This window comes from Bufo bufo, chromosome 1 (genome assembly GCF_905171765.1).
Source record: "Bufo bufo chromosome 1, aBufBuf1.1, whole genome shotgun sequence".
NCBI lineage: Eukaryota > Metazoa > Chordata > Amphibia > Anura > Bufonidae > Bufo > Bufo bufo.
Genome location: NC_053389.1, coordinates 105,465,238 through 105,491,979, shown reverse-complemented (window position 1 = coordinate 105,491,979; position 26,742 = coordinate 105,465,238). Strand labels below are relative to the sequence as shown.

The window sequence follows — 26,742 nt, the reverse complement described above, 5'->3', positions numbered from 1 at the left end:
AAATAAATGAGTTTCATTAATAATTGTGTGGTATAAAGAGGTGACTTTGGTCGGGGTGCTTATTTAACGATCCATGAATATGTGTTGTGACCTAGATCAGACGGTGCGATTTCTTCTGCACATCTACCCCAATCTTCTGGTTTCAGGAGACTTTGCTTTATACCAGAGAGGAGGACAGTACTTGTCTGAGTATTCTGCCAGCATCTTGGCACAAATGCCCTGCGCAGTCTGCCGGTGCCCACTTCAGAGCCCAGCATTTATTTAATCACAGGGTTACTCCTTCTCACTGGCCTGCTACTGAAAGGATCTCAGTGTTACAGCTCTCCTCAGTTATGTCACTTCTTCCATTTCATGTACCAATTACGCATGCTAAAAGTGTTCCTCGGAGCCAGTGTAATAATGTTTTCCTACATGGGAGTCTCCCGGGGATGTGTTGCCCTGTGTGTGTGTCAGGGCCCTGCAGACAGTGTAATACGGCTGGCACCGGAACATCCCGCCCACTGCCTATGAGCATCTCGCTCTCTGTAGTTCCTGGTGCACAGAAAAGCCTTTTGTCGCCTCAGCACTGGCTGTCCTTTACCTTCATACGGAGAGCGAGAGGGGGAGGAGATAGGTGGGGAGCTCTGGCTGCTTGTCTATGGGGTGCTTGATACAGGGACCAGCGGAGATGCTCAAACAATGCACCAGCTGTTACTTTTGGATGTATGCATCACTTTAAAGGTGATCCTTTCCTCTCTGTCTGTTGCGCCCTCCTTGTATTTTCCTCTGTGTCTTTTCTATTATTATGATATTGGGGCTGGATGTGTCTTGAAACTCCATTTAGGTTTCCTCCCTAATGAAATGCAGACGGTTAACCCACAATGTCCTAGGGTAATCTGGTTAATGCTATCCGTAGAGACCACACACAGAGCCTTATTGCAGATTTGTCAAAGCCAGCGGGTGCTGCTCTGTCTCGTTATCACTTGCTGTTGTTTCTATGCAGGTTCATTTATAACAAATGTATAATTCTGCTCCTCAAGACGCCTACAACATACCCAGTAGTGTTATTCTCCTGCGAGGTAGCAGGTTGTGCTGAACGGTAGGATGGTCTCCTTGTGTCATTCGGAACAATCCTCCGCCTGTCAGCGGCCAGACTTGTAAAGTTTGTACTTGTGTGCCTGGATGTCATGGTGTTGTGTATGTGTGCGTGTGGCATCCAGACCATGTTTTCGTCTGTGCCTCAGCTGTTCCATAGCCTCTCCTGGGATTTGAGCCACCCGTGCCTGGATACGTGAGGTTGAGCTGTATGACCAGCCTACTATTAAACGCTTGATTTTTTCCTGGTCTCGCCCTCTCGTGCCATGTCTGCCTGTTCTATCCAAGCTCTGATTCTGCCTTTTGTCCTTGATGTGCAGAGATAGTCATACAGAAGAATCGTTAATAAAGGGAGAAGGGGGGGTGTAGGGGGTCTTTTTTTTTTTTTTTAACCATTTTCATACGTCCTTCAGTATGAAAAAATCTATGTGTTGTGCATGCTGAACATTAAACCTTTTGGTATGAGTAATGTATAGATGAAGCTTGCATGCTGTCTGCTGATGCATTGCTGTGTGCGAGTGCGTGAGTGTGTGTGTGATGCGGAGCAGTCAGCAGTCCGCCTCTGTAGCTGCTGTGCCTTCAGTTCTGCTTTGCAACGTAGATTGTTACCACACATGAAAATACTGCTTGTCTTCTGCGTGCCTGTGGATGTGACTGAATTATCTCTAAGCCATGGGAAAAGATTGAGATGAGATTGACACGGAGAAGATGCCACTGAGGATTGATTTGGAAAAGGGATGCTGTCGATAAGGAATATTGAAGCAAGGAATGTATCCCAAGAAATCTGACGGTATGTTATCAAGGGCCTCTCTTGACAGGTACACTGAGATCACCGTTGCTCAGTTGTAAGGTAACGCATCGGAAGCCATTTATTTCCCATACCGATATGACATCTTGGCCATTTTTGTCTCTATATGACCTTCTGTGGTTCTTCTTTAAACAAATGCATGGTTTCTTCCTAAGCTGCCAAATCGAAGACTGCTTGGATGTTCTGCAGTGCTGCATGTAAGCAGACACTTGAATGCCTTTACATAATGACTTCATGAGTCCGCTGTTGTAATGATGCTTTAAATTAGGCTTTTGGACAGAGCGTTTCCTATCTTAAGACTTTTGGTTGGTTCATTAATCTGCAGATACTTTTTCACATAACTCATCTTGTACATTGGATATTAGGGGATCACCGTTTTAAACACAAATGGGTTTCTGAATGCAGACACACTGCTTATGTCATTTATGTGAATTATCCTTATATATGCTACTCCAATGGTCTGTGGGTATACTATTACCTGAAATCCTAATTCTGTTTTCAGTGGATTATATATATATATATATATATATATATATATATATATATATATATATATATATATATATATATATATATATATATAGGGCGTTTTTACTCTCTTCATAGCTTCCCTGTGTAGTCTGTATTAGGGTATTAGGGTACCCAGTTTTGCTGCGTTCCAGTATAGTCTCGTTGTGTCTTGTATGTCTGGTATGAATGATGGAATATCAAGTGAACCGCTCCTAAATATCTTCCTTGTGGATTGCTGAGACCCTTCTTTAAAATAAAACATCCAATAATTCTGTCCTGCTAAAGAGTCCACACTTAAGGGTGAATGAAGGAACGTCGTCATGGACCATGTAACCGGTTCAATAAATCAGAAAAGATTTTATCAAAGTATGAGCCGGATTGCAAAAACGATGAGCTTTGGAGATGGTATAACTTACATGTCCACATTAGGTAATATTATGTTTTTGGTAGGAATTGTTGCTGGCTTCATTTAGGCATCTGTTGTGGCCCCGTGTGGTCAGTACTGTATTATCTTGGCACAGATTGTCTATTTGCTTATTTTTGAGAACCTTTTTCTTTCTCGTTGTGAGCCACGTTCCTATACTGGCCATACAAACCACTGCTGGATGTAAACATCAGGCGGCTACTCACCTAGGGGGTAAACTGGATTAAGCTGTTTCTGCTTTTATGGCTTTTAGCTTTTGCTTTTTTACAGTTTTATCCTGCTCATTATTACTGTAACAGGTTAGGATTTATATTTTCTTTCTAATCATTTAAGCATTTAATTCCAAGGTCACACATACCATAACTCAAATGTGCAGTGATCTCCCTCGCTGCGTGACCTTCTTTTTCTAAAGAAGACTGGTGTGCTGTACTATTCATTCCCTTCAATGGTTTTTTAATGGCCTTCACATTTATAGCACTAAAGGTACAATGTTTGATCTCAGAGCTACAAGATGTCCTGATTTGTTCTAATTGTAGGTTCATTAGTCTTGTGAGAGTATATTTGCTTTGAGGTCGGTCCTGTTTTTAAAACATTTGTCTCGATACTTCCAGGTGGTGCAGGTCTCTTTTTATAATCTTTAAAGTGGTTGGTCCATTAAGACAACTTATCCCCCTAAAGCACAAGATAGGGAATAAGTGTCTGATCGGCAGAGGCCCTTTCTCCCCTATGTGAACGGAGCGATGGTCACGCATGCGTGCTGTTACTCCATTCAATTATATGGGGCAGCTGAGTGCTTGTACTTGGCAATCTCTGGCAGTCCCATAGAGTTGAATGGACTGGTGGACATGCATGCATGTCTGCCACTCTATTCAAACTGGGAGCACGGGCCCCACTCTTGTGATCAGCAGGAGCCATGGCGATTGGACCCCCACTGATCACACCCTTATGTCCCTATCTGGATAAGTTGGCCTCATTGGACAACCCCTTTAAACGGGTTATCCCATGACTAATGTAAAAAATTAAAATCAGACATTGTATAGCACATGACAATCTTTCTAACAAAGCTAGAACCAGCCCTGTACCTCACATGGATCCAGAGATCTCCACATTCATTGCTCTGCTAGATTTATATCAAGCTGACAGCTCAAGGGGAGTGTCTTTTCTGCTGCAGCTCAGGAGGCGTGTCTATGCTCTCCCTATCACAGCTCAGGGGGTGTGTCCATGCTCTTCCTATCACAGCTCAGGGGGTGTGTCCATGCTCTTCCTATCACAGCTCAGGGGCATGTCCATGCTCTTCCTATCACAGCTCAGGGGCATGTCCATGCTCTTCCTATCACAGCTCAGGAGGTGTGTCCATGCTCTCCCTATCACAGCTCAGGACGCAGTTGAAGGATTAAACTGAGCATGTGCGGCCTTCTCAGTGATCAGGTCAAAGAAATGAGAAACAGAACAAACATTAGGTGGCGCTATACAGATACATTTTATTGAATAAATCTGTGGTTATGATTTTTATTTACATGCTATTACAAAAGTATTCAGATCCAGGCGCTGGTTTCAAAACTGTAGAATATTTTTTGTGGGACAACCCCTTTAAGCTTATGATCTTGAAAGCTGCAGGTTTCGTGAATATATATTTTATTGTACTCTAGCCAGCGCAAGATTTCAGGGCCATCAGAACAGTGAGGGGGCCTGGCCCTGTGAATCAGTGGGGGCGAGGGAGTCGCAAGGAATGAAAAGCAGAGGTGAAATGGTGCTCCATGGGGCTAGGTCCACCCCTCTGTGCCCAGAGAACCTCATTAGCTTACAAATATAAGCATGACTTTTTGAAAAAATACCCATCGAATTGCTACAAGACAGGAATTATTGCACCCAGCATTGTAAACCCTACCAGGCAGGTTGCCTATTTTACTAGGGTTGATCATGCTGACGAATGTTATTTGGGCAGTATCTCTAGGTGCCCTACTAATCAACTTGTGGATGCAGTTTCTAATGACGAGGGATGTTCACATAGCTGAAAATACACAAATCGGACCTGTATTTGCCTTGGTGACAGAATGTGTGGATTAAATCCATTCAGTGGAGATAATTCCTGAATGTCAGTGTAGATTCCCAATGAAAACAATGGGGCACACATTTGATGCAGTATATACGCTGAAATCCGCTTGAAATTTTAAAAGGGCTTTTCATAAAATCCCAGAATCTTCTGTCTTGTGTAGGAAAGATTGTTATGCCTGTACTTGCCCATTTATCCCATCACCAATGCCGCTGTCTTCCAGCTCAGTAGGAAGACTTGGGAACAAATCTGGTCCCCATGTTATCCTTGCCAACAGTCTAGGGGAAAAATCGTCATCCATACTGCATCTAGTGATATTTTGTGCCCCCCACCCCCCCTTTTTTTTTTTTCTTCATCTAAGTCACTGAATGTAGAATGTAGTTACCACTATATACAGGGAGTATGTTAAAGGGAACCTGTCATCAACTTTTCGCTGACCTCAATGAGGGCAGCGTAAAATAGTGACAGAAATGCTGATTTCAGCGGTGTGTCACTCATGAGCTAAAAGTATGTGGTTGCTGAGAACCAGCCTCATAATCACTGCAGCCCAGGCCTTGAAAAGAGTCAAATCTACCTGAGAAGAGTCCTGGTTATTCCTAATCTCCTGCTCCCTCACCCATCTGCTGATGATTGGCAGTTATCAGAAATTGGCAGAAAACTAGGTAGAAGACGGTCAGTCATCAGCAGGTGGGCAGGAAAAGAAGGAACTTATGAATAACCGTGACTCTTTTCCAGGCCCAGTCTGCAATGATTGTGATGTTGGTTCTCGGCAACCACTTACTTTTAGATGACAGACCGCTGAAATCAACTCACCTGTCTCTACTTTATGTTGCCTTTTAGTATGGGCAGCATAAAGTTGATGACAGGTTTCCTTTAAGGTGCCACGAATACAAATGCTATCTGCTATGATATCAACAGTTTGTAAGTTATAAGTAACATAAGTAATTTGGCTCACAAGTCCATTGTCCTCCTGACCATCGGAGCCACCAATGCTGTAAAACTCAAATACGACTCCTAGGGTATGCCAGTATCTGGTTATCCTCATTAGCCTATTATAAGTGGTCTCACAGTGGTGGAGTACAGGTTATGTCCACTGGGTGGTATCGCCGGATTGTCCTCCCAGTCTGATGAGTCCCTCCTACTGCTCTCTTACGCTTGTAATACAGGTAATAGTGGCTCCATGCACAATGATATTGTACGCTAATCCCAAAGACGTTCTGTACAGAAGTCACAGCCACCGGGGTACTCCAAAGACGAGAGTAAAGTGGACCGGCTGGACACTGCCACATGTATAGATACTCGGTACGGACAGAACTCTGTAAGAAAAGTCTTCCTGGATCATTGGTGCTTGACAAATAGTGTGAATAATAACAATTGGCTAGTGCTGGTAACTGATTTAACAAGTCACTTGTATACACTGACAGGGTATTTAAAGGACATCTGTCAGCAGATTTGTCCCTATGACACTGACTGACCTATTACATGTGCGCTTGGCAGCTGAAGGCATCTGTGTTGGTCCCATGTTCATATGTGCCCGAATTGCTGGGATGTTCCAGTATAGGGGCGTTGCCGTTACACCTAGAAGCTCTGCTCTCTCTACCAGTGCCGCTTTGATATGACCAGACAGTGAAAACATCATAATGCCTGTCCCTGTCAATCAAGTGTAGAGGCAGTTGCAGACAGAGCTGAGCCCGTTGCTCCTAGAGGTACATTTGCATATATTAAAACATCTTTTTTCTCAGGAATGCGGCCACATATGAACATGGGACCAACACAGAGGTCTTCAGCTGCCAAGTGCACATGTAAGAGGTCAGCCAGCTTCATAGGTACAAAACTGCTGTCAGATGCCCTTTAAGTGTCAGACATTATATAAAAAATGCATGTTCTACTACCACACTGTTGATACATACCAAGAGTTGTAGTCCCTCAGTAAATCAGCTCTGGCATGGCATTTATGCCTGGTCTACTTTTTTTAATTTTTTATTTATGTATTTAGCTTTTTTCTTCCTTTTTGGATAAATGTCATTTCTTGTGTTACGAAATGTGAGGTATGGAGACTGAAGTGCTCCGGGTGACAGGAGATGTCCAGAGGTGCTGTCTCTTCACATTTAATCTCCCAGGTCTGCTTCGTACACTGGGTTGTCACTATCCACCATGGCTTGCTGTACTCTCTCGCTGACTGGCGTGGTATCCTGCTGGGAGATCTGGCAGCTAGAGGTCTTATCTATATTTAGATTTTGAAAATCTCCTGCGTGCTGTATTTTATCTAGTTAAATGTATTCGTTGTGGCTCCTGTGAAAGGTTTGTATGCATTCCTTGTTATGTGTACATGACACTCATTTTGTTGTTTTCTAGGCCTTTGACTGTATATTGTGTTTTTTTTTCATGCGCTTCTTATTCCCCTGCAGATATTACTGTCTTTATTAATTTGTTTATTGTTGGAATTTGATATGTGTTTGACAACGGTTATTCTAAGCTGAATGTACCTGCACTCGTCAGATCGCAGAAGATAGGCAGCTTTAGGCCGGGCAAGTACCAGCTTTGGAATCCCTGGTTCTGTTGACTAAAGTCAAAGGTTTGAAACTGTAGCTGATTTTGTGTGTTAATTTTTTTGTTGTTGCCACTTTTGATTATTTTCCATGATTTTATCCCCTGCATAGGTCATCAATATCTGTGGCGTCCTAACCCCTGGCAACCCTGCCGGTCAGCTGTTAGAAAGGGCTGCGGCCTGTGCCATCACATCCATCAGTAACATGGCCTTTGTGTAGCTCAGTCTCATTCAGAGCTGCAGTGCCAAGCACAGCCATTATACAGTGTACTGCGTGGTGCTTGGTATAGTATCGAAAGGTCACAGCTCTTCAAACTGTTCATCATTGGGGTGTCTTGTGTCAGACCCCCAGTGATCGGATATTGAGGTCCAATCTGAGGATAGGTCATCATATTAAAATCCCGGAAATTATTTCTCTGGTTTATAATAAACTCCTTTTTGCCATATTCAGTTTGCTTTTAGTTTAATTTTGTGGCGAGGTATGCTGGGTGGATTTATTGGCTTTCTGGTTATAGTGCTTCTCTGTGGCGGTTGAATTCCATATACCCTGCAGCCAAATGATGGTTTGTGGCATTGTCTGAGGCCAGTTTCACACGAGCATGTTTGGTCCGGGGAAAACGCCCTGTCTCCCATACTGAACACCACTTGTGACCCAAACTCACAGCATCACAATGATTTATGATGCTGTGAGTTCCTGCCTGACCATTGGTCTGCTGAACTGTACTCACGACATTATGTCAGCGCAGTACAGTATACCTGTGGTCAGGCAGGGACTCCGCATCGGAAGTCATTAGGATGTTGTGAGTTTAGTCCAGAGTGGCGGTGTTCAGTATTGGAAATGCACCCATTACATTTTCCGATACCTGCCAGCTGTAGTCTTGTTCGGCGAACAGCTATGTCTCCTGAAAGCTGAGATCTCCCTGCAGAGCTTGCATATGTGTTAAATGGGAAGAGGAGAGAAAACCTGTTTGATACACTTCTCAGTGAAGCTCTGCCTTCAGTTCACTTAAAGGGGATTTCTAATTTCTATATAATGATGGCCTTTTCTCAGGATAAGATCATCAGTATCAGATCGATCATCTGTTTTCAGCAGTAGAAAGAGAGAAACCAGGACCCCCCTTTAAGAAGCAGAATCTGGTAGATTAAAAGTTCATATTCACCCTGCTCCTTATGAATAAAGCTCCATGATAGGTATGTTTGTATTGTTCTCCCCAGCCCTTACTTAGTGCTGTCAGCAGTTTAACATAGTCCAAACTGCTGACAGACTCTCCTTAAGGCCCCATTCACACGACCATGGGGCTGCCGTGCCTATGTTGCAAACAGTGGGTGTGCAAAACACGGGCACCAACCGTCGTGTGGCCGTGTGCGATCTGCAAGATGCGGCGAAAGATAAGACATGTCCTATTTTTTGCTGCTTATGTGTGCCTCCATGGGCTTCTGGGCCTGGGCCTCTGCGCCACAAAAGATAGGACATGTCCTATCTTTCGTCACATCTCGTGGATCGCTGACCTATGGAAGTCAAAGGTTCCTCACCACGATGCGGAGTGCACGCGGTCAGTGCAAGTGTTTTGCAGTCCGGCTGTTTGTAGTCTGTAACCCCACGGTTGTAGGATTGGGACCTTAAATCGGAGCAGCTTTAACATCCTTTTTAATAATTTTGCAGTAGTTTGCCGTGTAGGCAGAAGAATAACAAGTCCCTGAGTGAATGCAACTACAGCAGCAGCTGCACAGGGAGCACGAGATGAGCTGCCAATAAAAACTTTGAGCGTACTTGGAGAGAACCAGGGGGAGCCCACCCATACAGGCTTCCACTTATTGTAAGGCTAGGGTATTCCTGCAGTGTGACAGATTCACATGTTCTGTACAAGATTGACTTGTATTTATTTACCCACCACCATGCCTGTTTTAGTATATTTGTCATGCAGCAGTTACCTGAAGATCTGTGCGCTGCAGCTATAGCATATTGTCTGTGTAGTCCTAGCCTAAGGTAGAACAAGTGAGCGGATGAGGCCCAGACTGTAAGCTGAATAATAAAATCCAGGAAATGGCAGGCATTTCCGGACACAAACTGATGGCATTTGTCAGACGGATCCGTATGCAGTACCGTCTGACAAATGCATTGCAATACCGGATCCGTCTCCGGTGTCATCCGGAAAAGCATGCAGATCCGTTTTGCCGGAACACTTAATGCCGGATCCGGCACTAATACACTTCAATGTAAATTAATGGCAGATCCAGCATTCCGGCAAATGTTCAGTATTTTTGGCCGGAGATGAAACTACAGCATGCTGTGGTATTTTCGTCTAAAAAAACGTAAAAGGGCGGAATGCTCTCCATTCAGAATGCATTAGGATAAAACTGATCAGTTTTTTTTCCGGTATTGAGCTCCTGTGATGGAACTGAACACCGGAAAACAAAAAATGCAGATAGTCGGCCAGGAAATGGGTTGCCAAAAATAGATAAATGGCCAACTAACAAGGTATTGAAACACCCTTTAAAAAAGTGTTGCCATAGCAATTATAAAAGATATTCGTCACTATCCAAAAATAATGCCGCATTGATGGAGCCTGAGCATAAGTTGTTTATGCATTACATATATTCACATCAGAGCATATGCACACAATAATGCAAAGCAATATGTTCATGGTGTCCTTGACTACTCCAGACCATTCAGACAAGTGGATGCTTTTGAATGTAAGGCTGCCATACTGACTTCGGTAATACTAATGCAGGCTTTCATTTGTAAGTTGAAAGCACAGGAGGAGCATCATTCAGATAAGGTGCGTCTCCAGAGATCCCGAAGGTTGTGCCACATTGTCCTTTGGGTGCAAGCTGGGGCTGATAAGCTAGTAGGGCCTAGTAGGGGAGAATAGTATGAAGGTGTCACTGCTGGATGAAGTCATGCTTGACGTTCGTTCTTTAGCATTTTGGTCTTCCAAGGCAAGACAGGATATATACAGATTTATACAGCATATGTTCAGGTATTAGGAAGCATCTGTTTTTGCAGATAACCATTTGCACTGGTAAGTTATATACTAGAATATATATATATATATATATATATATATATATCAGAGTGCCAGCAGTTCAGATGTATCCCATCTAAGCATAGAAAAGGTAAAAAGGCTGCAGCACATCCAGGTGGTGAAAAAATGTGTTGTCCTTTATTCCCCCATATAGTGACGTTTCAGTCTTCTCACTGGGGCTGTTCTCATAGGAAAACTGGTATTTCCCTCTCAGCATTTGCTGCTGGGCTGATTTACAGCTAGGTGAGGTCAAATACCGGACCGGATTTTAAGTGCCGGTCCGGGTTTTGGCAGCACCTGGCTGTCCTTAAATAGGCAGCTGGGCTCAGAAGCGAGGTCTCTGTGTTGGGATCTGGGAGCCTTGTGTCTGGATGAAGGCTTGCTACCCATTTGGCGTGAAAACAGGTTGGCGCTGCTATGCTCAAGGACTCTGAGGCAGAATTGCTGCATGGTGTGAATTACCACCGCAAGGTGACTTTTTGTTTGAATAGGACTGTTTTGTTACTTGCCTGAAGTGTAAATAAAACACTGAACTGTTTGATCCAAAGAACTTGTTGTCGATATTCTGCGTCCGCTAATCCTGTCTACCAGAGCGAAACCCCACAATATATATATTGCACATAGAGAATCTGTTATTGCTGTGTAAATGTTAACGTTTGGTCTGATCTTTGCATCCAGTTTGTGTTCTGTTTTATACACAGTAATGGTGGTTGTTTGAGCACAAGCTGCAATGATTTTTGCTTCAAGCATTGTCTTCTGTTGGATGTCTGCCTAGGTTGATTTTGTGTAAATCCTGTGGTTATCCCTCTAACTGCTGCATGCGTTGACCTCGCTGGCCGGTCCTGTATTCCTCCATAGAAGTAAATGAATGTGATGGCATTACTTTGGAGAACGTTTCTTTGCATTTGCCCTCGCAGTAAATTGAACTTTCTTTTCTTGAATTGTTTTCTCCCATTCAAAGCTTGAAGTGGGTATTAATGCTAGAACATAACTCTCTTTCTGAGATTCGGTTCGCCAGGTTTACAATCATGGACTGCAGAGCACACACTGGTCGGCCCTGTATATTATTCATCATTCTAAACGCTTGTCTTGGAGGAGACAGCTAGATGACAGACACCATAAAAAAATCTGCCCTTTTCTACCTTGGTAGCCCTTTAGTTATAGCTACAAGCTCACTGACCTAATTGTTTTAAGTGCAGTCTATGAAATGCGTCTTTAAAATTATCGTTCCTTCAATTTATGAAGAGATCTACCTATGTGGGGGCATGGTATACAGTGCATTCGGAAGGTCTTTAGACCCTGTCACTTTTTTTCCATGTTTCATGTTGCAGCCTTGAGCTACAATTAACAAAGTTTTAAAGGGGTTTTCTGAGAGATTTTTTTTATTGATGACCTATCCTCAGGCGCGCAGCTGATCTGATACCCCCGCCAATCTGATATTAATGACCTATCCTAAAAGCGTTGTATGGGCACCTTCCATTTTAAGAATACTGTTGATATTTTTGAAAATAATTTATAACTTTCATTTTAACCTTGATTTTTGTATTTTTATTATTTTTTTTATTTTTTTCCTTTATGGCATTCAGAAATTAATTGACATCAATTCAAGAGCAGATCTCTTAGCCAATTACAATGTATCCAGAAGTTACATTTCTTCTGTCTGCTTGTAACTTTTCATGTCTTTCCATATGCACAAAATTTCAGTATCTTTGTATCTAGCTAATTTTCAATATCGGATAACTGTATTTCAACAGTGACTTTGACTGCACCCAAACTACAGTGGAACATATTGTTATATTTTTGTTCACAAGTCTAAATTCCTATAGCAGACCTATCACTGATTCATTGAAATTATCGGGATTTAATATCTTGATCAGTGCCTGGACACACTCCATTTATAATCCCAGTTATTGATCTAAAACACCTATATGTTGGGCAATAAGGATTTTTATGTCTTTATTTTTTGCATTTTAGAAGTATTATTGTTTTTAGAGGGATTGTTTATAATAATTCCTTTTCCAATTGGGCTAATTATTGTACGCCATACAGTTCATGTGTCCTCTACGTGTAACCAGATAGAGAGTGCCAGTCTGCCAATTAAGTTCTTCTTGATTTTCAAAGCTGTTGACATTTTATTTTTTTTTACCAGAGGGGAATCTTCACTTTCGGGTTACAACAGCACATTAGGCTCTGTTCACATTTCACTGTTAGCCTGCATCATAGGTATACGTAGGTAGTATCTCCTGAGGTATACCTTATTTGAATCCTGTGACGAAGCCTACTGAATAAGTATACAGTGGGATACATTTCCCATAAGCACCCATTATTTATAAACAGTGTTTAATGTCCCTCTGCACAGGGAAGCAAAGTAGACTACATTTTCCCAGTGAAAATAAATAATGTGTACTTCTAATGCTTTAATGCCCAACGTATACCAAAAAGACACTGTTAGGCGTAAAACTGCTGATGTATAGCTCCAACATGTACAAAAACTAGATGTGAACAGAGACATTGAATGTTGACAGAGCACACTGATTGTGGTGGGACTAGATGACTAAACAATGTGTCCCAACACTCCCCCGAGGCAGATGTCCTTGAGAAAGAAGGACTGGACATGTTGAGTTTCAGGATCTCTGAACCTTTGTCCAGCAGAGAAAAGCTGCTGCTAAAGTTGTCTGGCAGTGTCTTATTCACTTCTCATTTAAAGGCTATGTACACCTTTTTGGAAGTAATTGTTTTATTATTATTATTATTATTATTATTATTATTATTATTATTGAATAGTATTCATTTTGAGCTGAAAATTTTTTTTTTTCAATTGTTCTTTAGTAAAAGTATGGAGCCCTTTCTTCTGTACAGAGCTGAGATGCTCTAGTAACAGCCTGTGTATTTTCTCTTTTCTGTCAGTTGGGGAGCTGACAGGCTCCTCATCACTGCTCTCTGACATCATAAGTACTAATTATAGCTCAATCATTATCTTACTGATGTGGCTTAAATAGGTGTTTATAACCTCTTAGTCGTTTAAAGATGAGGGTTATTGCACAAATTGAAAGTACCAGTCACACAGCTAGAAAAACAGTTAACCCTTTGTGACAGAACGGCTCCATATTCTTTAAAAAAAGGCCAATTGAAAATATGATTTTAGCCTAAAAATCGCCTCCGAAGGTGTACATAGCCTTTAAAGGGACACTGACAGGCCAAAACAGCATATATAGTTAGATATATCACATTACAGGTCTTATACAGTCTTTTAAAAGCATATAAGTATCCCCCCTGTCCACCTTATAAAGAGCGAAATATAAAGTTTTATAACTTGCTTCTTCGGTCAGCAATCTGCCCAAGGGGCGGCGTTTCATGTGAAAATGCGCCCAGCCAGCCTTCCCAACTGCCGTTCTTAAGCCCCGCCCAGCTCATCATTATTCACTTTGCTGGGCGGCGGCTAGAACTCTCCCCAGTCCCGATCCTGCGCAATTCAATCCTCCGGGCATCGTTCATGCCCAATCTTCTGCGCCTGCGCCCCGCCGTGCCGTTAGATCGCGCCTGCGTACACACACCAGCCTGCGTCTCTCGAAGACGCAGGCTGGTGTGTGTACGCAGGCGCGATCTAACGGCACGGCGGGGCGCAGGCGCAGAAGATTGGGCATGAACGATGCCCGGAGGATTGAATTGCGCAGGATCGGGACTGGGGAGAGTTCTAGCCGCCGCCCAGCAAAGTGAATAATGATGAGCTGGGCGGGGCTTAAGAACGGCAGTTTGGAAGGCTGGCTGGGCGCATTTTCACATGAAAGGAGCTATTAATAATGAAAAGTGGAATCTGGTTGCTATGGGCAACTAAGCCAGTTGTACTTTACACCAGTTTGATAAATAACCGCAATACTCACTCAGCCATGCGTGGGGGCGTCAGAGATAATGGTCGGCTGAACAAGAGCTTGATCAAAAGCTATTGAAGGTTTTTGGGAACCTTTAGACTTGGTGACAGTGGATGATTTGATTTATGGTAATATACTTAAAGAGGACCTTTCACCGATTCTTACCCTATGAACTAACTATACAGATAGGTAGAGCGGCACCCGGGGATCTCTCTGCACTTACTATTATCCCCGGGCGCCGCTCCGTTCTCCTGCTATGCCCTCCGGTATCTCCGTTCCCTAAGTTATGGTAGGCGGAGTCTGCCCTAGCGCTGGCCAATCGCACTGCAGAGCTCACAGCCTGGGAGAAAATAACCTCCCAGGCTGTGAGCTCTGCGCTGCGATTGGCCAGCGCTAGGGCAGACTCCGCCTACCATAACTTAGGGACTGGTATCTCCGCCTACTATAACTTAGTGAGCGGAGATACCGGAGGGCATAGCGGCAGAACGGAGCGGCGCCCGGGGATAATAGTAAGTGCAGTGAGATCCCCGGGTGCCGCTCTACCTATCTGTATAGTTAGTTCATAGGGTAAGAATCGGTGAAAGGTCCTCTTTAAAGTGGGTTCTCCAGGAATTAAAAAAATGAAAATACTTAAATATTATTTTAGAATAAATATATTCACAAATACCTTTCATTACTTAGAATGGATTGTTTTGTCTAGGCAGCAATCATTAGGAGAAAAAAAAATGGCTGCCATCCTATCAGTACACATAAAACCTGTCCTAATCACACAGGAGGACAAGTGACACTTGAGCCTCATCCTCCTCTGTTCTGCTTGTCAGGAATCATGATCCTGAATACAGGTGAATCACTGTGGGAATGGAGATGAGACATGAGAGGGGGTGAGGTGTGACTAATGAGCTGCAGCACTTGTATGCAGTCTCCCTTTCCCTGTCCTGTCTGTCCTCTCTGTACTTTGTCTCTTCGTGAGCTACATTCCTAGAGAGATTCAGCTGAAGATACATCATCTGTATTCAGGATCATAATCCCTGACGAGCAGAGAGGAGGATGAGGCAGCTCTTTACCTCAGTGTTGTGAAGTAACTTGTCCTCATGCGTGATCAGGACAGGTTTTGTGTGAACTAGTGGGACAGCGGCCATTTTATTCCCCCTGATGATTGCTCCCCAGACAAAACGAGCCATTATAAATAATGAAAGGTATTTGGGAATATATTTATAATAAATGTATGTTTTTTGTGTGAGGAAAATAGGGCATAGCGTTACAAAGCATGGAGATGCTCCTTGGTATAGGGCTCTTTACTTTTCTGAAGTACATATATTCTTCCTGTATTCGAAAACTATGCATTTAAACAAGCGGCAGGTTGCCATGGGAAAAAAATCTGTATAGTTTTCATGATACATCAAACGTCATAGTTTTTTTTTTTTTTTTTCTTTTTGCCTTCATTGGGGCTATTTTTGTCTGTTTGCCGCCTTTCGTACACTTAGTGTTGAACGAACCCAAACTGTAAAGTTCGGATCTGTACCGAACTTTACGACTTTTGGTACCCGGACCCGAACTTTGCCGGAAAAGTTCGAGTTCGGTGTTCGGGCATTTAATAAATCTTGTTGAAAGGCTGCAGGGCAGCCAATCAACAAGCTTTTAGGGCTACTTTCACACTGGCGTTTTGAATTCCGTTTGTGAGATCCGTTTCAGGGCTCTCACAAATGGTTCAAAATGGATCCGTTCAGCCCCAATGCATTCTGAATAGGATCTGTTCAGAATGCATCAGTTTGGCTCCGTTCCGCCTCCATTCCGCACTGGAGGGGGACACCGCACTGGAGGGGGACACCAAATGTAAGTCAATGGGGACGCATCCGTTTTCACTGACACAATATGGTGCAGTTAAAAAGGGATCCGTCCCCCATTGACTTTCAATGTAAGTCAGGACGGATCCGTTTTGACTTAGACTTTTTATAAAAAATAAATAATGCAAACGGATCCGTTCTGAACGGTTACAAGCGTTTGCATTAAAGGTGTGGATCCATCTGTGCAGATACCAGACGGATCCGCACCTAACGCAGGTGTGAAAGTAGCCTAATCTGTGTGCCCTTAGAAGCCATCACAGCCATGCCTACTAATGGCATGGCTGTGATTGGCCGGTGCATCATGTGACCCAGCCTCTATAGAAGCTGGATCACGTGTAGCACCGCCCATCAGCTCTCAGTAGTGAAGGGACAGAAAACAGGCAGCTGAAGTGAGGGACAGTGTTAGTGTGTTGTTTTTTTTTTTTTTTTGTTTTGTTTTGTTTCTTTTTGTGTGGGTGCAATGCAACATTGCTTTGTACCCCTGACACACAAATATAATAGTTAATCCGTCTGTTAGTTAGGTGCACGTCATATACCCATTTATTGCGTGAAGTACACCTGCACTGCATACGTGACAGGGAAAATAATTAATATAGTTAATCCGTCTGTTAGTTCAGTGGGTGCCCTCAAAGAATGAGGAGAGCATCAAATAAGGGATGTGCACCTGGTCGTGGTGCTGCTGGGGTTGGTGGAGCTCCTGTTGCAGGGAGAGGTCGTGGTCGATCTGTGCCAGCTACACACCCAAATGGAACACCTTCCTCAGGGGCACATAGGCGACAGAACGTTCAGCATTATTTTGTAGGCCCGAATACCTGTGTACGAATAGTGAGGCCAAAACAAGTAGAGGCGGTAGTAGATTGGGTGGCTGACAGCGCCTCCAGTTCCTTCATTCTCTCCCAACCCGGTCCCTTGCTCAACGTGCAGAATTGGCACCTGCAGCCCATGTGCATCTGTCTTTCACCTCATCCCCTTGCAAATCAGCCATGCAGTCTAAGCCCCAAGTCATGCAGCAGTCTCTTATGCTTTTTGAAGACTCTGCTGGCAGGGTTTCCGAGGGTCGTCCATATAGCCCTGCTCCAGAAGTGGAAGACATTGAGTTCACTGATGCCCAACCACTTATGTTTCAGGATGTGGACATGGGAGGACTACCGCAGCACATCTCTGATGATGACGAAACACAGGTGCCAACTGCTGCGGCTTTCTGCAGTGTGCAGACTGGCAAGAAGGGCAGGGGTGGAAGATGATGTGGAGGATGATGAGGTCCTAGACCCCACATGGAATCATGGTCATGCGAGTGACGTGTGCAGTTCGGAGGAAGAGGTAGTGTTCACACAGCGACAGCCGCACAGCACAAGAGGGAGCAGGGTGCAAAAGCAGAGTGTCCGTCCCCTAGCCAGTACGCCCGCTACTGCCCACCACACCCAGGGACTGAGCACACTAAAGCCAGCTCTAAGGATTTCCCTTTCGTGGCAGTTCTTCAGACAACGTGCTGACGACAAAATGCGTCTGGTTTGTACGCTGTGCAATCAGAGCCTGAAGCGAGGCATAAATGTTCTAAACCTGAGCAACACCTGCATGACCAGGCATCTAAATGCAAAGCACGAGCTGCAGTGGAGTAAACTCCTCAAAAACTCCGAAAGATCTTAGGCTTCTCCTGGTCCCTCTTCTGCTGCAGTCTCGGCCTCTTCCTCCCACTCTGGAGTGACAGTGGCACCTGCCACCCCGCAAACAGAGGATGTGGCAGCAATGCCACCACGTCCGTCACCAAGCATCTCCACAATGACCCATGGAAGCGTTCATCTGTCCATCTCCCAAACACTGGAGAGAAAGAGGAAGTACCCCCCTACCCACCCACGATCCCTGGCCCTGAATGCCAGCATTTCAAAATTCCTGGCCTTTGAAATGCTGTCATTCCGTCTAGTGGAGACGGAGACTTTAAAAAAACTTATGGCGGTGGCTGGTCCACAGTAAGTGGTTCCCAGCCGCCACTACTTTTCCAGGTGAGCCATCCCCGTCCTGCACAACCAAGTGGTGGACAAAATTGGGTTTGCACTGCGCAACGCCATCTGTGGCAAGGTCTACATAACCACCAATACATGGACCAGAAAGCACGGGCAGGGACGTTATATTTCCCTAACTGCACACTGGGTAGATGCAATAGCGGCTGGGCCTGAGGCGTATAGCAATTTGACGCATGTCCTTCCGCCACCGAGGATTGCAGGACGTTTCTCGTTGCCTCCTCCTCCGCTATCTCCTCTACCGCCTTTTCATCTGGTCAGTATAACACCTTCACCACCAACTTCAGCACAGCCCCAGGGGTCTGTTTTGAAACTCATCTGTTTGGGGGAAAAACCCCACACTGCGCAGGAGCTGTGGACGGGCATAGAACAACAGACCGATGAGTGGTTGGTGACACTGAGCCTGAAGCTTGGCCTGGTGGTGTGCGATAGTGGGCGAAGTCTCGCAGCAGCTCTGAGCCTAGCTGGTTTGACGCACATCTCTTTCCTGGTGCATGTGCTAAATTTGGTGGTGCAGAGGTTACCCCGATATGTCTGAGCTAGCTGCTGCAGAAAGTGCGGTCCGTCTGTGCACGCTTTCGGTGTTCTCACCCTGCTGCTGCTCGCCTGTCTGCGCTGCAGCGTAACTTCGGCCTTCTTGCTCATGGCCTCATGTGCGACGTGCCCACAAGGTGGAACTCCACCTTGCACCTGCTGGAGAGACAGTGCGAGCAGCAGCAGGCCATAGTGGAGTTTCAGCTGCATCACGCACGGGTGAGTGGCTCTGCGGAACAGCACCACTTCACCACCAATGAGTGGACCTCCATGCGGGACGTGTGTGCCGTGTTGCGCTGTTTCCGAGTACTCGACAAACATGACCAGTGCCGATGACGCAGTCGTCAGCGTTTCTATCCCATTCTTTGTCTCCTTGAAAAAAACGCTTCGGGCGTTGTTATTTTAATTTTCCCTATCCACATTTGTTTTCTGGGCAATTGCCCTGCTCTTACCCCTATTTTGCTTTCTTTTGTAGCCCTCTAGCCCTTTCTATTACTTTTTTAGAGCCATTTTAGTGCCCCAAAGTTCGGGTCCCTATTCACTTCAATGGGGTACGGGTTTGGGGTCAAGTTAGGGTCCCGAATGCGAAGTTCGGGTGAACCCGAACTTCCAGCTGTTCGCTCTACCCCACTTGTAAATAATGAATGTTTGAGACAATGACTCTCAGGGTTCGGCTGCATGACGATTTTGAGATGCCAAGGTAGGGCATTATAGCAGGGCAGTCATATAAATGAAAAGGGTCACAGAGTGACTTTAAATATTTTCTACGTCTTTGACATCCAAATCGTAAAAAATCTAACAGTGTTGTAGTGTTTCTGCACATGGTAGCATGTTTTGCTACCACCCCATTTATTTCTATGGCTGCCCTGCTGCACTGCGATACTTGGTCATGTTAGGCTACTTTCACACTCGCGTTTTGTGTGGATACGTCATGGATCTGCACAGACTATCTGTTCAGATAATACAACCGCATGCATCTGTTCAGAACGGATCCGTTTGTATTATCTTCAACATAGCCAAGACGGATCCGTCTTGAACACCATTGAAAGTCAATGGAGGACGAATGCGTTTTCTATTGTGCCAGATTGTGTCATAAAAAAACGTTTGGCTCAGTTTCATCAGACTGACACCAAAACGCTGCAAGCAGCGTTTTGGTGTCCGCCTCCAAAGCGGAATGGAGACTGAACAGAGCCAAACTGATGCATTCTGAGCGGATCCTTTTCCATTAAGAATGCATTAGGGCAAAACTGATCCGTTGTGGACTGCTCGTGAGAGCCCTGAACGGATCTCACAAACAGAAAGCCAAAACGCCAGTGTGAAAGTAGCCTTAGACTCAAAATCGCTGTGTAGCCGAAATCTTAGATACCGTCTCAATTGAGACTTTAAAAGCCCAGTGTCTGAGTTGGTGGCCACTGTGGTCCTTGCATTCCAGACATGAGCTTTTAGATGGTTCTTACATCTTGACTTGTATAAATCAGAATTCTGCAGATGTTTCAAAACCTTTTTTAATGCACTGTTTCCTCATATTGTCGCTGTGTCATGGCATCTTGAATGGAAAGACCACTGCTGCTAAAGTCTGGTGCAAGAAACCCCTGCTGTCTTATGAAACCTGACTATCTTTAAGTTGTCATTCAACCAAGCTGAAATTGTATGAATGTGTCTTTCCATTATATGGGACTGAATCGCTTGAGATGCTGGTACTGCTAGGAACTGTCCTAGGGGCTCGTCTTTTCTTTTGGTGTTGAAATAGTGAAAGAATTTAGCGGTAGATTACATTGGATCTATATTCAGCAAATATAAAATCTGGAATTTGTGATATTTTATTACCTGGAAACTGCCTAAAAGAGCTGCTGTTCCTGCCTGCATGTATTCGTTTTAATGCATAATGGATTGCTGTTGTGTAAGACTGAATAGCTCATTAGCACTAAGTCCTTTTCAGATGAGCGAGGTTTTCTTGCAAGTAATGTCAGAGTTTAGCATGGGCAGCGCCCGGACTGAACAGTGCTCCATTAAACTGACATGGGCAGCGCCCGGACTGAACAGTGCTCCATTAAACTGACATGAGCAGTGCCCGGACTGAACAGTGCTCCATTAAACTGACATGGGCAGCGCCCAGACTGAACAGTGCTCCATTAAACTGACATGGGCAGCGCCCAGACTGAACAGTGCTCCATTAAACTGACATGGGCAGTTTCGTTCTACCTTCTTCTGATTTTTCCTGGTAGGCTTATTCAAGTGATCTGTAGATGGCACACAGATTAAAGGGGTTTCAGACGCTTTTTAATTGATTACCTATCCTCTAGGTATGTCATCAGTTTCTGATTGGTGGAGGTCCAACACCTGAGACCCCCTGCGATCAGCTGTCTGAGAAGGCACCATTGCTCCTGTGAGCACCATTGCCTACTTGCAGCTTAACCGAGGCCTGTGAAGTCACATTTATTGGTCCCATGGTCTAGGGTACAGTCCAGTCCCATTCGAGTGAATGGGCCTGAGCTGCGATACCAAAGCATTTCCAGAGGATAGGTAATCAGTTAGTCAGAAAACCTGATTAAGTGCATTGGGGTGGGCCCAAGCCACTCTGTGCACCCTTGCTCCTCCTGCATCCTTTGCCAGCCTCTCCCTCACATTCTGGACTCGCAGGGCCAGATGAGATGACTATGCAACCTGTATCTGGAACAGCCTGCTGGAGCTCTCAAATGCTAGTATAAAAACTAGCCTTAAAGGGGTATTCCCACCTGAGACAATGGGGGCTTATCGCTAGGATGTGCGCCCATTGTCTGATAGGTGCGGGTCCCACATCCTGGACCTGCAGCAACACAGAAATCGGAGCAGGGAAGGTGGTGTCTGGAGGACCCTGGCCACCACCAAGCGCTCTCCCCATAATAGTGAATGGGAGCGCAAAGCGTTTGCGCGGCCACAGCTCCCATTCATTTCTATGGGGTCGACAGAAATAGCCGAGCCAGTGCGCCCTCCACATCTTTCGGGGCTCTGTTCTTCGTGTCGGTGCGGGTCTCAGAGGTGGGACCCGCAGCTATCAGACAATGGGGGCATATCCTAGTCATATGCCCCCATTGTCTGAGATGGGAATACCGTTTAAATATATTTTGTTTGTTTGCATTTTCTGTTTTTGTTTCTTGTGCCATAATTTTAAAATATGGAATCATTATTTTGGGAGTATTCTTGTTATATCTTGGGGCTCTTGCACATGACGTATAGTCATATGGCTTTTGAGTTGTGCAGAGCTGTAATACGACTTCTATGGGGCCATGCTGTAACTCTGTGCGATTCTGTATGGAGAAGCATTGTCATTAGGGCAGAATCTCTCCATCATATGATAGTGTCTACAGCTCTGCATCTGAGGGGTGCCTAAGGCCTCCCATTAGGTCGGCTGACGGCACAGGACAGGCAGTTATATTGCGCTTTGTTTCCTGTTTTTATTGTGACCCGATTATTTTTAGGCATGAGATGTGTCTTCAGCATATCCGCATAGTGACATTATATTGGGTATATTGAGCATGACCTCAGGGTAGTCGATAAATTGCTTAGTTTGCAGATTTATCTGATAATTGTCGAGGTTTGAATGCAGTTTGACAGGAGGTGCTTTTACATCAGATTTTTTTGTATGTAAAAAGAAAAAAGGGCCGTGCGTGACTGCTGTGTAATTTTGTATCAGGAGTGGTTCTCTTGAAAGCTTGCAGGGACAAAGTAGGACAAGATGTTTCTGGATGTCATGACAAGCATAATAGGAAGAGAAGATCTGATTACCAGGGCTCTGTTAAAGGTACATTAGGGAGACTGTCGAGTAAATGCACATTATAGATGGCCATGGATTACAAATGCCGCATTGCTTTAACATTTTTGCCTCCAGCTGGAAATACATGCAGTGAAGTATTTGCAGCCAGCACATTCAGAGGAAACCATAACGGTGTCTTGTCACAGTACAAAGAAAAGCTTGTAAATCTTCTGGTGACTTGTAGAAAGGTGTATTGTCTGCTATAATTCCATATCTCTTTTCTCCGAGGCCTGTTGAGAATAAAAGAAGCTCTCTGCTATGGACACCTCCTCCACTTTTCCTTCATACCAGTGTAAAAAAATGTCTCCCAGTGTTGTTACCCAGTTGTATCCCTTTGTCTGGGCTCGTAGGAAGCTGTACCTCCTTGGTCGCTCTGTTTGCGCATTGCCAGTAACGGTACCTGTGCGCAGTGTCTAACGGGAAGTTCATGGATAATAAAGAATCCAAAACTTGGATGAGCATTGTGACACTTCCTAGACCAGTGACGTCACATTCATCAGTCACATGGCCTAGACGCAGCCCTGTTCCATTCAAATGAATAGGCCTGAGCTGCACTATCAAGCACAGCCACTATATAGCGTATGACGCTGTGCTCACACAGCACAAACAGCAGTGCCGCTCAAACAGCTGATCGGTGGAGGGTCGGGAGTCTGTCCCCCGCTAATCAAATATTGACATCCAATCCTGAGGATAGGACGCCAATATCAAAACCATGGACAGCCAAGATGTGCTGACACTTAGGTCTGGCCCATTATAGGTTATGGATACATTCGGTATATACAGCTGAAGCATAGATTTCTTGAAGTTTTTAATTTTTAAGTGTCATCGCTACCCTGCTCAGTGCAGACTTCCAGGAGCAGCTTTTGTTATTACCTGCGAAACGTTCTCTGTACATGATATTATAATTTGTATGTATAACGCATTAGTCATATTACAGTATATCCTATTTCTGTTCAGTTTTCCCTCACAAGCTTTACTATTTGTTCTGAGATAAATGTATTTATGGTACATCATCCACTGATCATATACTTGAAATGTAACTAATGCTCTAGTAATTATTTATGATTAAGATCTGCTGTCGTTATTGCAATCTTTCACAAATAAATCTACTCAGATTTTTTTCTTTCTTTATTTTTTTCTTTTGTGCATCATATTTTTAGAGCACATGTATTAAGAAGATAGAAACCAGTTTCCCTGGTGATAGTCCGATTTCATTTGATCTTATCTTCCCATTAGATTAATCCACTGATGATCTAGCTGCTCCTGTCTTGGAATGAAATAATGTGGATTTATATTATCTGGATATGGGAAACATCTGTGCTTAAGCCAATAAGGCTGCTGTGGATATCCGTTATGTTAATCAGGTCTTATTGAATAATTGCAACCTGAGATTCCTGGGGTCCAATGTTCTGGCCTAAATAGCATACATAGTAATGTATATCTAGTAATAATGTATCGAGCAGATTATGGCTGGACCACGGGACTCCTTTAGATGTGCAGGCAGTGAATTGATCCAGCCAGCCTTTCATAAAAAGAATACTACCTTCATCTATTAGAAATTCTATGTTGCTATATGTATGGAAAAAAATCACGATAAATAATGCACTATAGATATAACATTATATATGGCCTAAGCGCTCACTCTGATATGATAAAGGCCTCATGCACACGACAGTTGTTTTTATCGGTCCGCAAAATGGGGTTCCGTGATCCGTGTCCATTTTTGTTTCCGTGTGTCTTCCTTTATTTTTGGAGGACGACCAGACAATAAAGGAATGTAAAAAAAAAAGTCTAAGACAGGTTTGCCATGCAAATGATAGGAAAAAAAACTGACGCGCGAACGCGGATGACAATCTTGTGTGCCTCCGTTTTTTAGCGGTCCTATTGACTTGAATGGGTCCGCAAACCGTTTTCCGCAAAAATAGGACAGGTTATATTTTTTTTACTGACTGGAATCACTGACGCGGATGGCAAACTGTTCATTAGCCGAGTTTTCAACGGACCCATTGAAAATCAATGGGTCCGCAGAAAATCCCGAAAAACTGGCCAATGGACACGGAATAAAACAGTCGTGTGCATGAGGCCAAAATCTGAGACTCCTAGCCAGTATATTTTAATCAAAATACATCTGTGCCCGCCTACCCGCGCTGTGATTTTATTTTTTTCTCCTTACAAATGTTGCCATGTACTTCCGCACATTTAGTTATCATATCGTGCTGGATGTTTTATATCTTTTTCTGTGATTTATGTTGCTATATGTAAGTAAGTTGTACGCAGCTGGAATATAGTTCTCATAGACTACTGTTCTCATAGACTACTGTACTCATTGTACCTCTGAGTATACGATTTTAATTTTTTCCCCCCACAAAATCAGTTGGCTGTCATTTAACATTTACATCTATTATTCCTTCCCCTGACTCAATTTGCTTCTATACAATGGAATACATAAGGGCTTACACTGAATGTCAGGGGCATAGCTACATTTGCAGTTAATGGGTCTTGAGCTGCAGTTTCTGTATGCCAGGGGTAGATGCTAATAAGTTTCTGCCTTAGCCTGGGTGTAGGACTGGTCAGTTAGTCAGCAAATAACTGATGTACTGTGCCATTTTAGGCTCACCAGTGAAGGACAGCAGAGGAGGCAGCACCAATTGGCTTGTGCAGTTCGGACAGTCTGGTCAGAGCCGCTGTGATGAGACCGGGAGGAGTCCTATCATGGCTACCAGGGATCTGCTCATGTTTTACTGCAGCCACTCGTGGTGTACAAGAAATCAGTGTGCCCTGGAAGTTGTAGGTAGGGCATGTAGATGTTGGTGAGGGGGCAGCCGCTGGCCGCTGAATGAAAGACCCTGTGAAGGACTACACTATCTATTCCCATCGCTTCGTATATAAAAAATGCAGCAGGTGTTCTACCTCTGGGCACTGGCTTAATAAACCACATTTGCCGTTCCATTGTCATTCCGCATCACGGATGCGGACCCATTCATTTCAATGGGTCCGCAAATCCTGAGATGCGGAACGGAACACTACGGAAGCACTACGGAGTGCTTTCTGGGGTTCTGTTCCGTGCCTCCGCACGGCAAATAGATAGAACATGTTCTATCTTTTTGCGAAACTGAGGGATCGCGGACCCATTCAAGTGAATGGGTCTGCGATCCCCATGCGCCTGCTCCACGGAAGGTGCCCGTGCATTGCGGACCACAATTTGCGGTCCACAGCACAGGCTTCACACGTTTGTGTGAACGAGCCCTAAGGCTTATATTTTGTATACTACATTTGACATATGTACGAGGAAGCAGTTCATGTACAAAACGTATTAGTAGATCCCCTAATTGGAATCCTATTGGCATACACTGAGCCGGTGTGCATCAGCATTCCTTTTTTTATTATTATTATTATTATTATTATTATTATAATAATAATAATAATATATATTTTTTTTTTTGTGGGTTCCTAAGAGCTATGTCTGCCCCTCTATAACTAATGTTGCATACGTCCCTGCCTTCTGCCGGAGGCATATACTGACAGATCAATGCTGACGTATACCTCCGATGGGAGGCAATAATGAGGTGTGCACAGAACTCAATGGATGTAGAAAATGACTTGTGGATAGGATTTACCGTAAATAGTTTCTACAGACCCTACACACAGAGGCGTTGCTTGCTGATGCTGAAGCAGCTCCACAAAGAAGACTTCATTGTAGGTTGTCTTACAGATTCATTTCTTACTAATGAAAACAAATACGGGGCGTACTACTGCGCTCTGTGATATCTCTGATAGAATTAGCAGGCAGATATGCAATTAAAGTGGAGCTCACTTGGTAGCCTGCAGTTTGATAATCTGTTGTGTCTAATTTTAGACTGGTGATGTGATAAGCGAGGAATCGTTTAGGGAGTTCCTCTGAAATTGATCAATATATCTAGCAGAATCCTGCTTGTGCAGATAAATGTCAGCATCGTGATTCCAGCTCCAAGAAGGAGGACTACAGTGTCTTGTGGGGCTTCGACCAGAAGGTGAAGAAGCTCCTTTATTGGCATTGGTGTTAACACTGACCCACAAAATTCAGGAGTCTGTACCAACAATTCATGTTTAGAAAATGAATCCATAAATAAATACATTCAGAAATTTATATCTAATTCATCAAAGCAGATGATTGTGTAAGCTCCCCATTATAGAGACATTCCCAGCCTGTGGAGTCATCAGCCAAACTTCTGAATGCTGTTTTTCTCCACTCCGAATCCAGC

General features: G+C 44.1%; 1 protein-coding gene across 4 annotated transcripts in view; it reads left to right on the top strand.

The window, feature by feature from the left end:
* Positions 1–26,742, top strand: part of PRKCZ (protein kinase C zeta) — a 264,054-nt gene that overhangs the window by 97,836 nt on the left and 139,476 nt on the right. Inside the window, exon 1 of one of the 4 annotated variants that reach the window (XM_040427535.1) lies at positions 598–720. The exons of 2 other annotated variants lie outside the window; for them this stretch is intronic. In XM_040427535.1, coding sequence (XP_040283469.1) covers positions 705–720 — 16 coding nt within the window. In that variant the 5' untranslated portion in view covers positions 598–704. Of the gene's footprint in view, positions 1–597; positions 721–1,605; positions 1,865–26,742 lie in introns of those variants that run through there. One more of the 4 variants, XM_040427528.1, reaches the window with a different exon arrangement.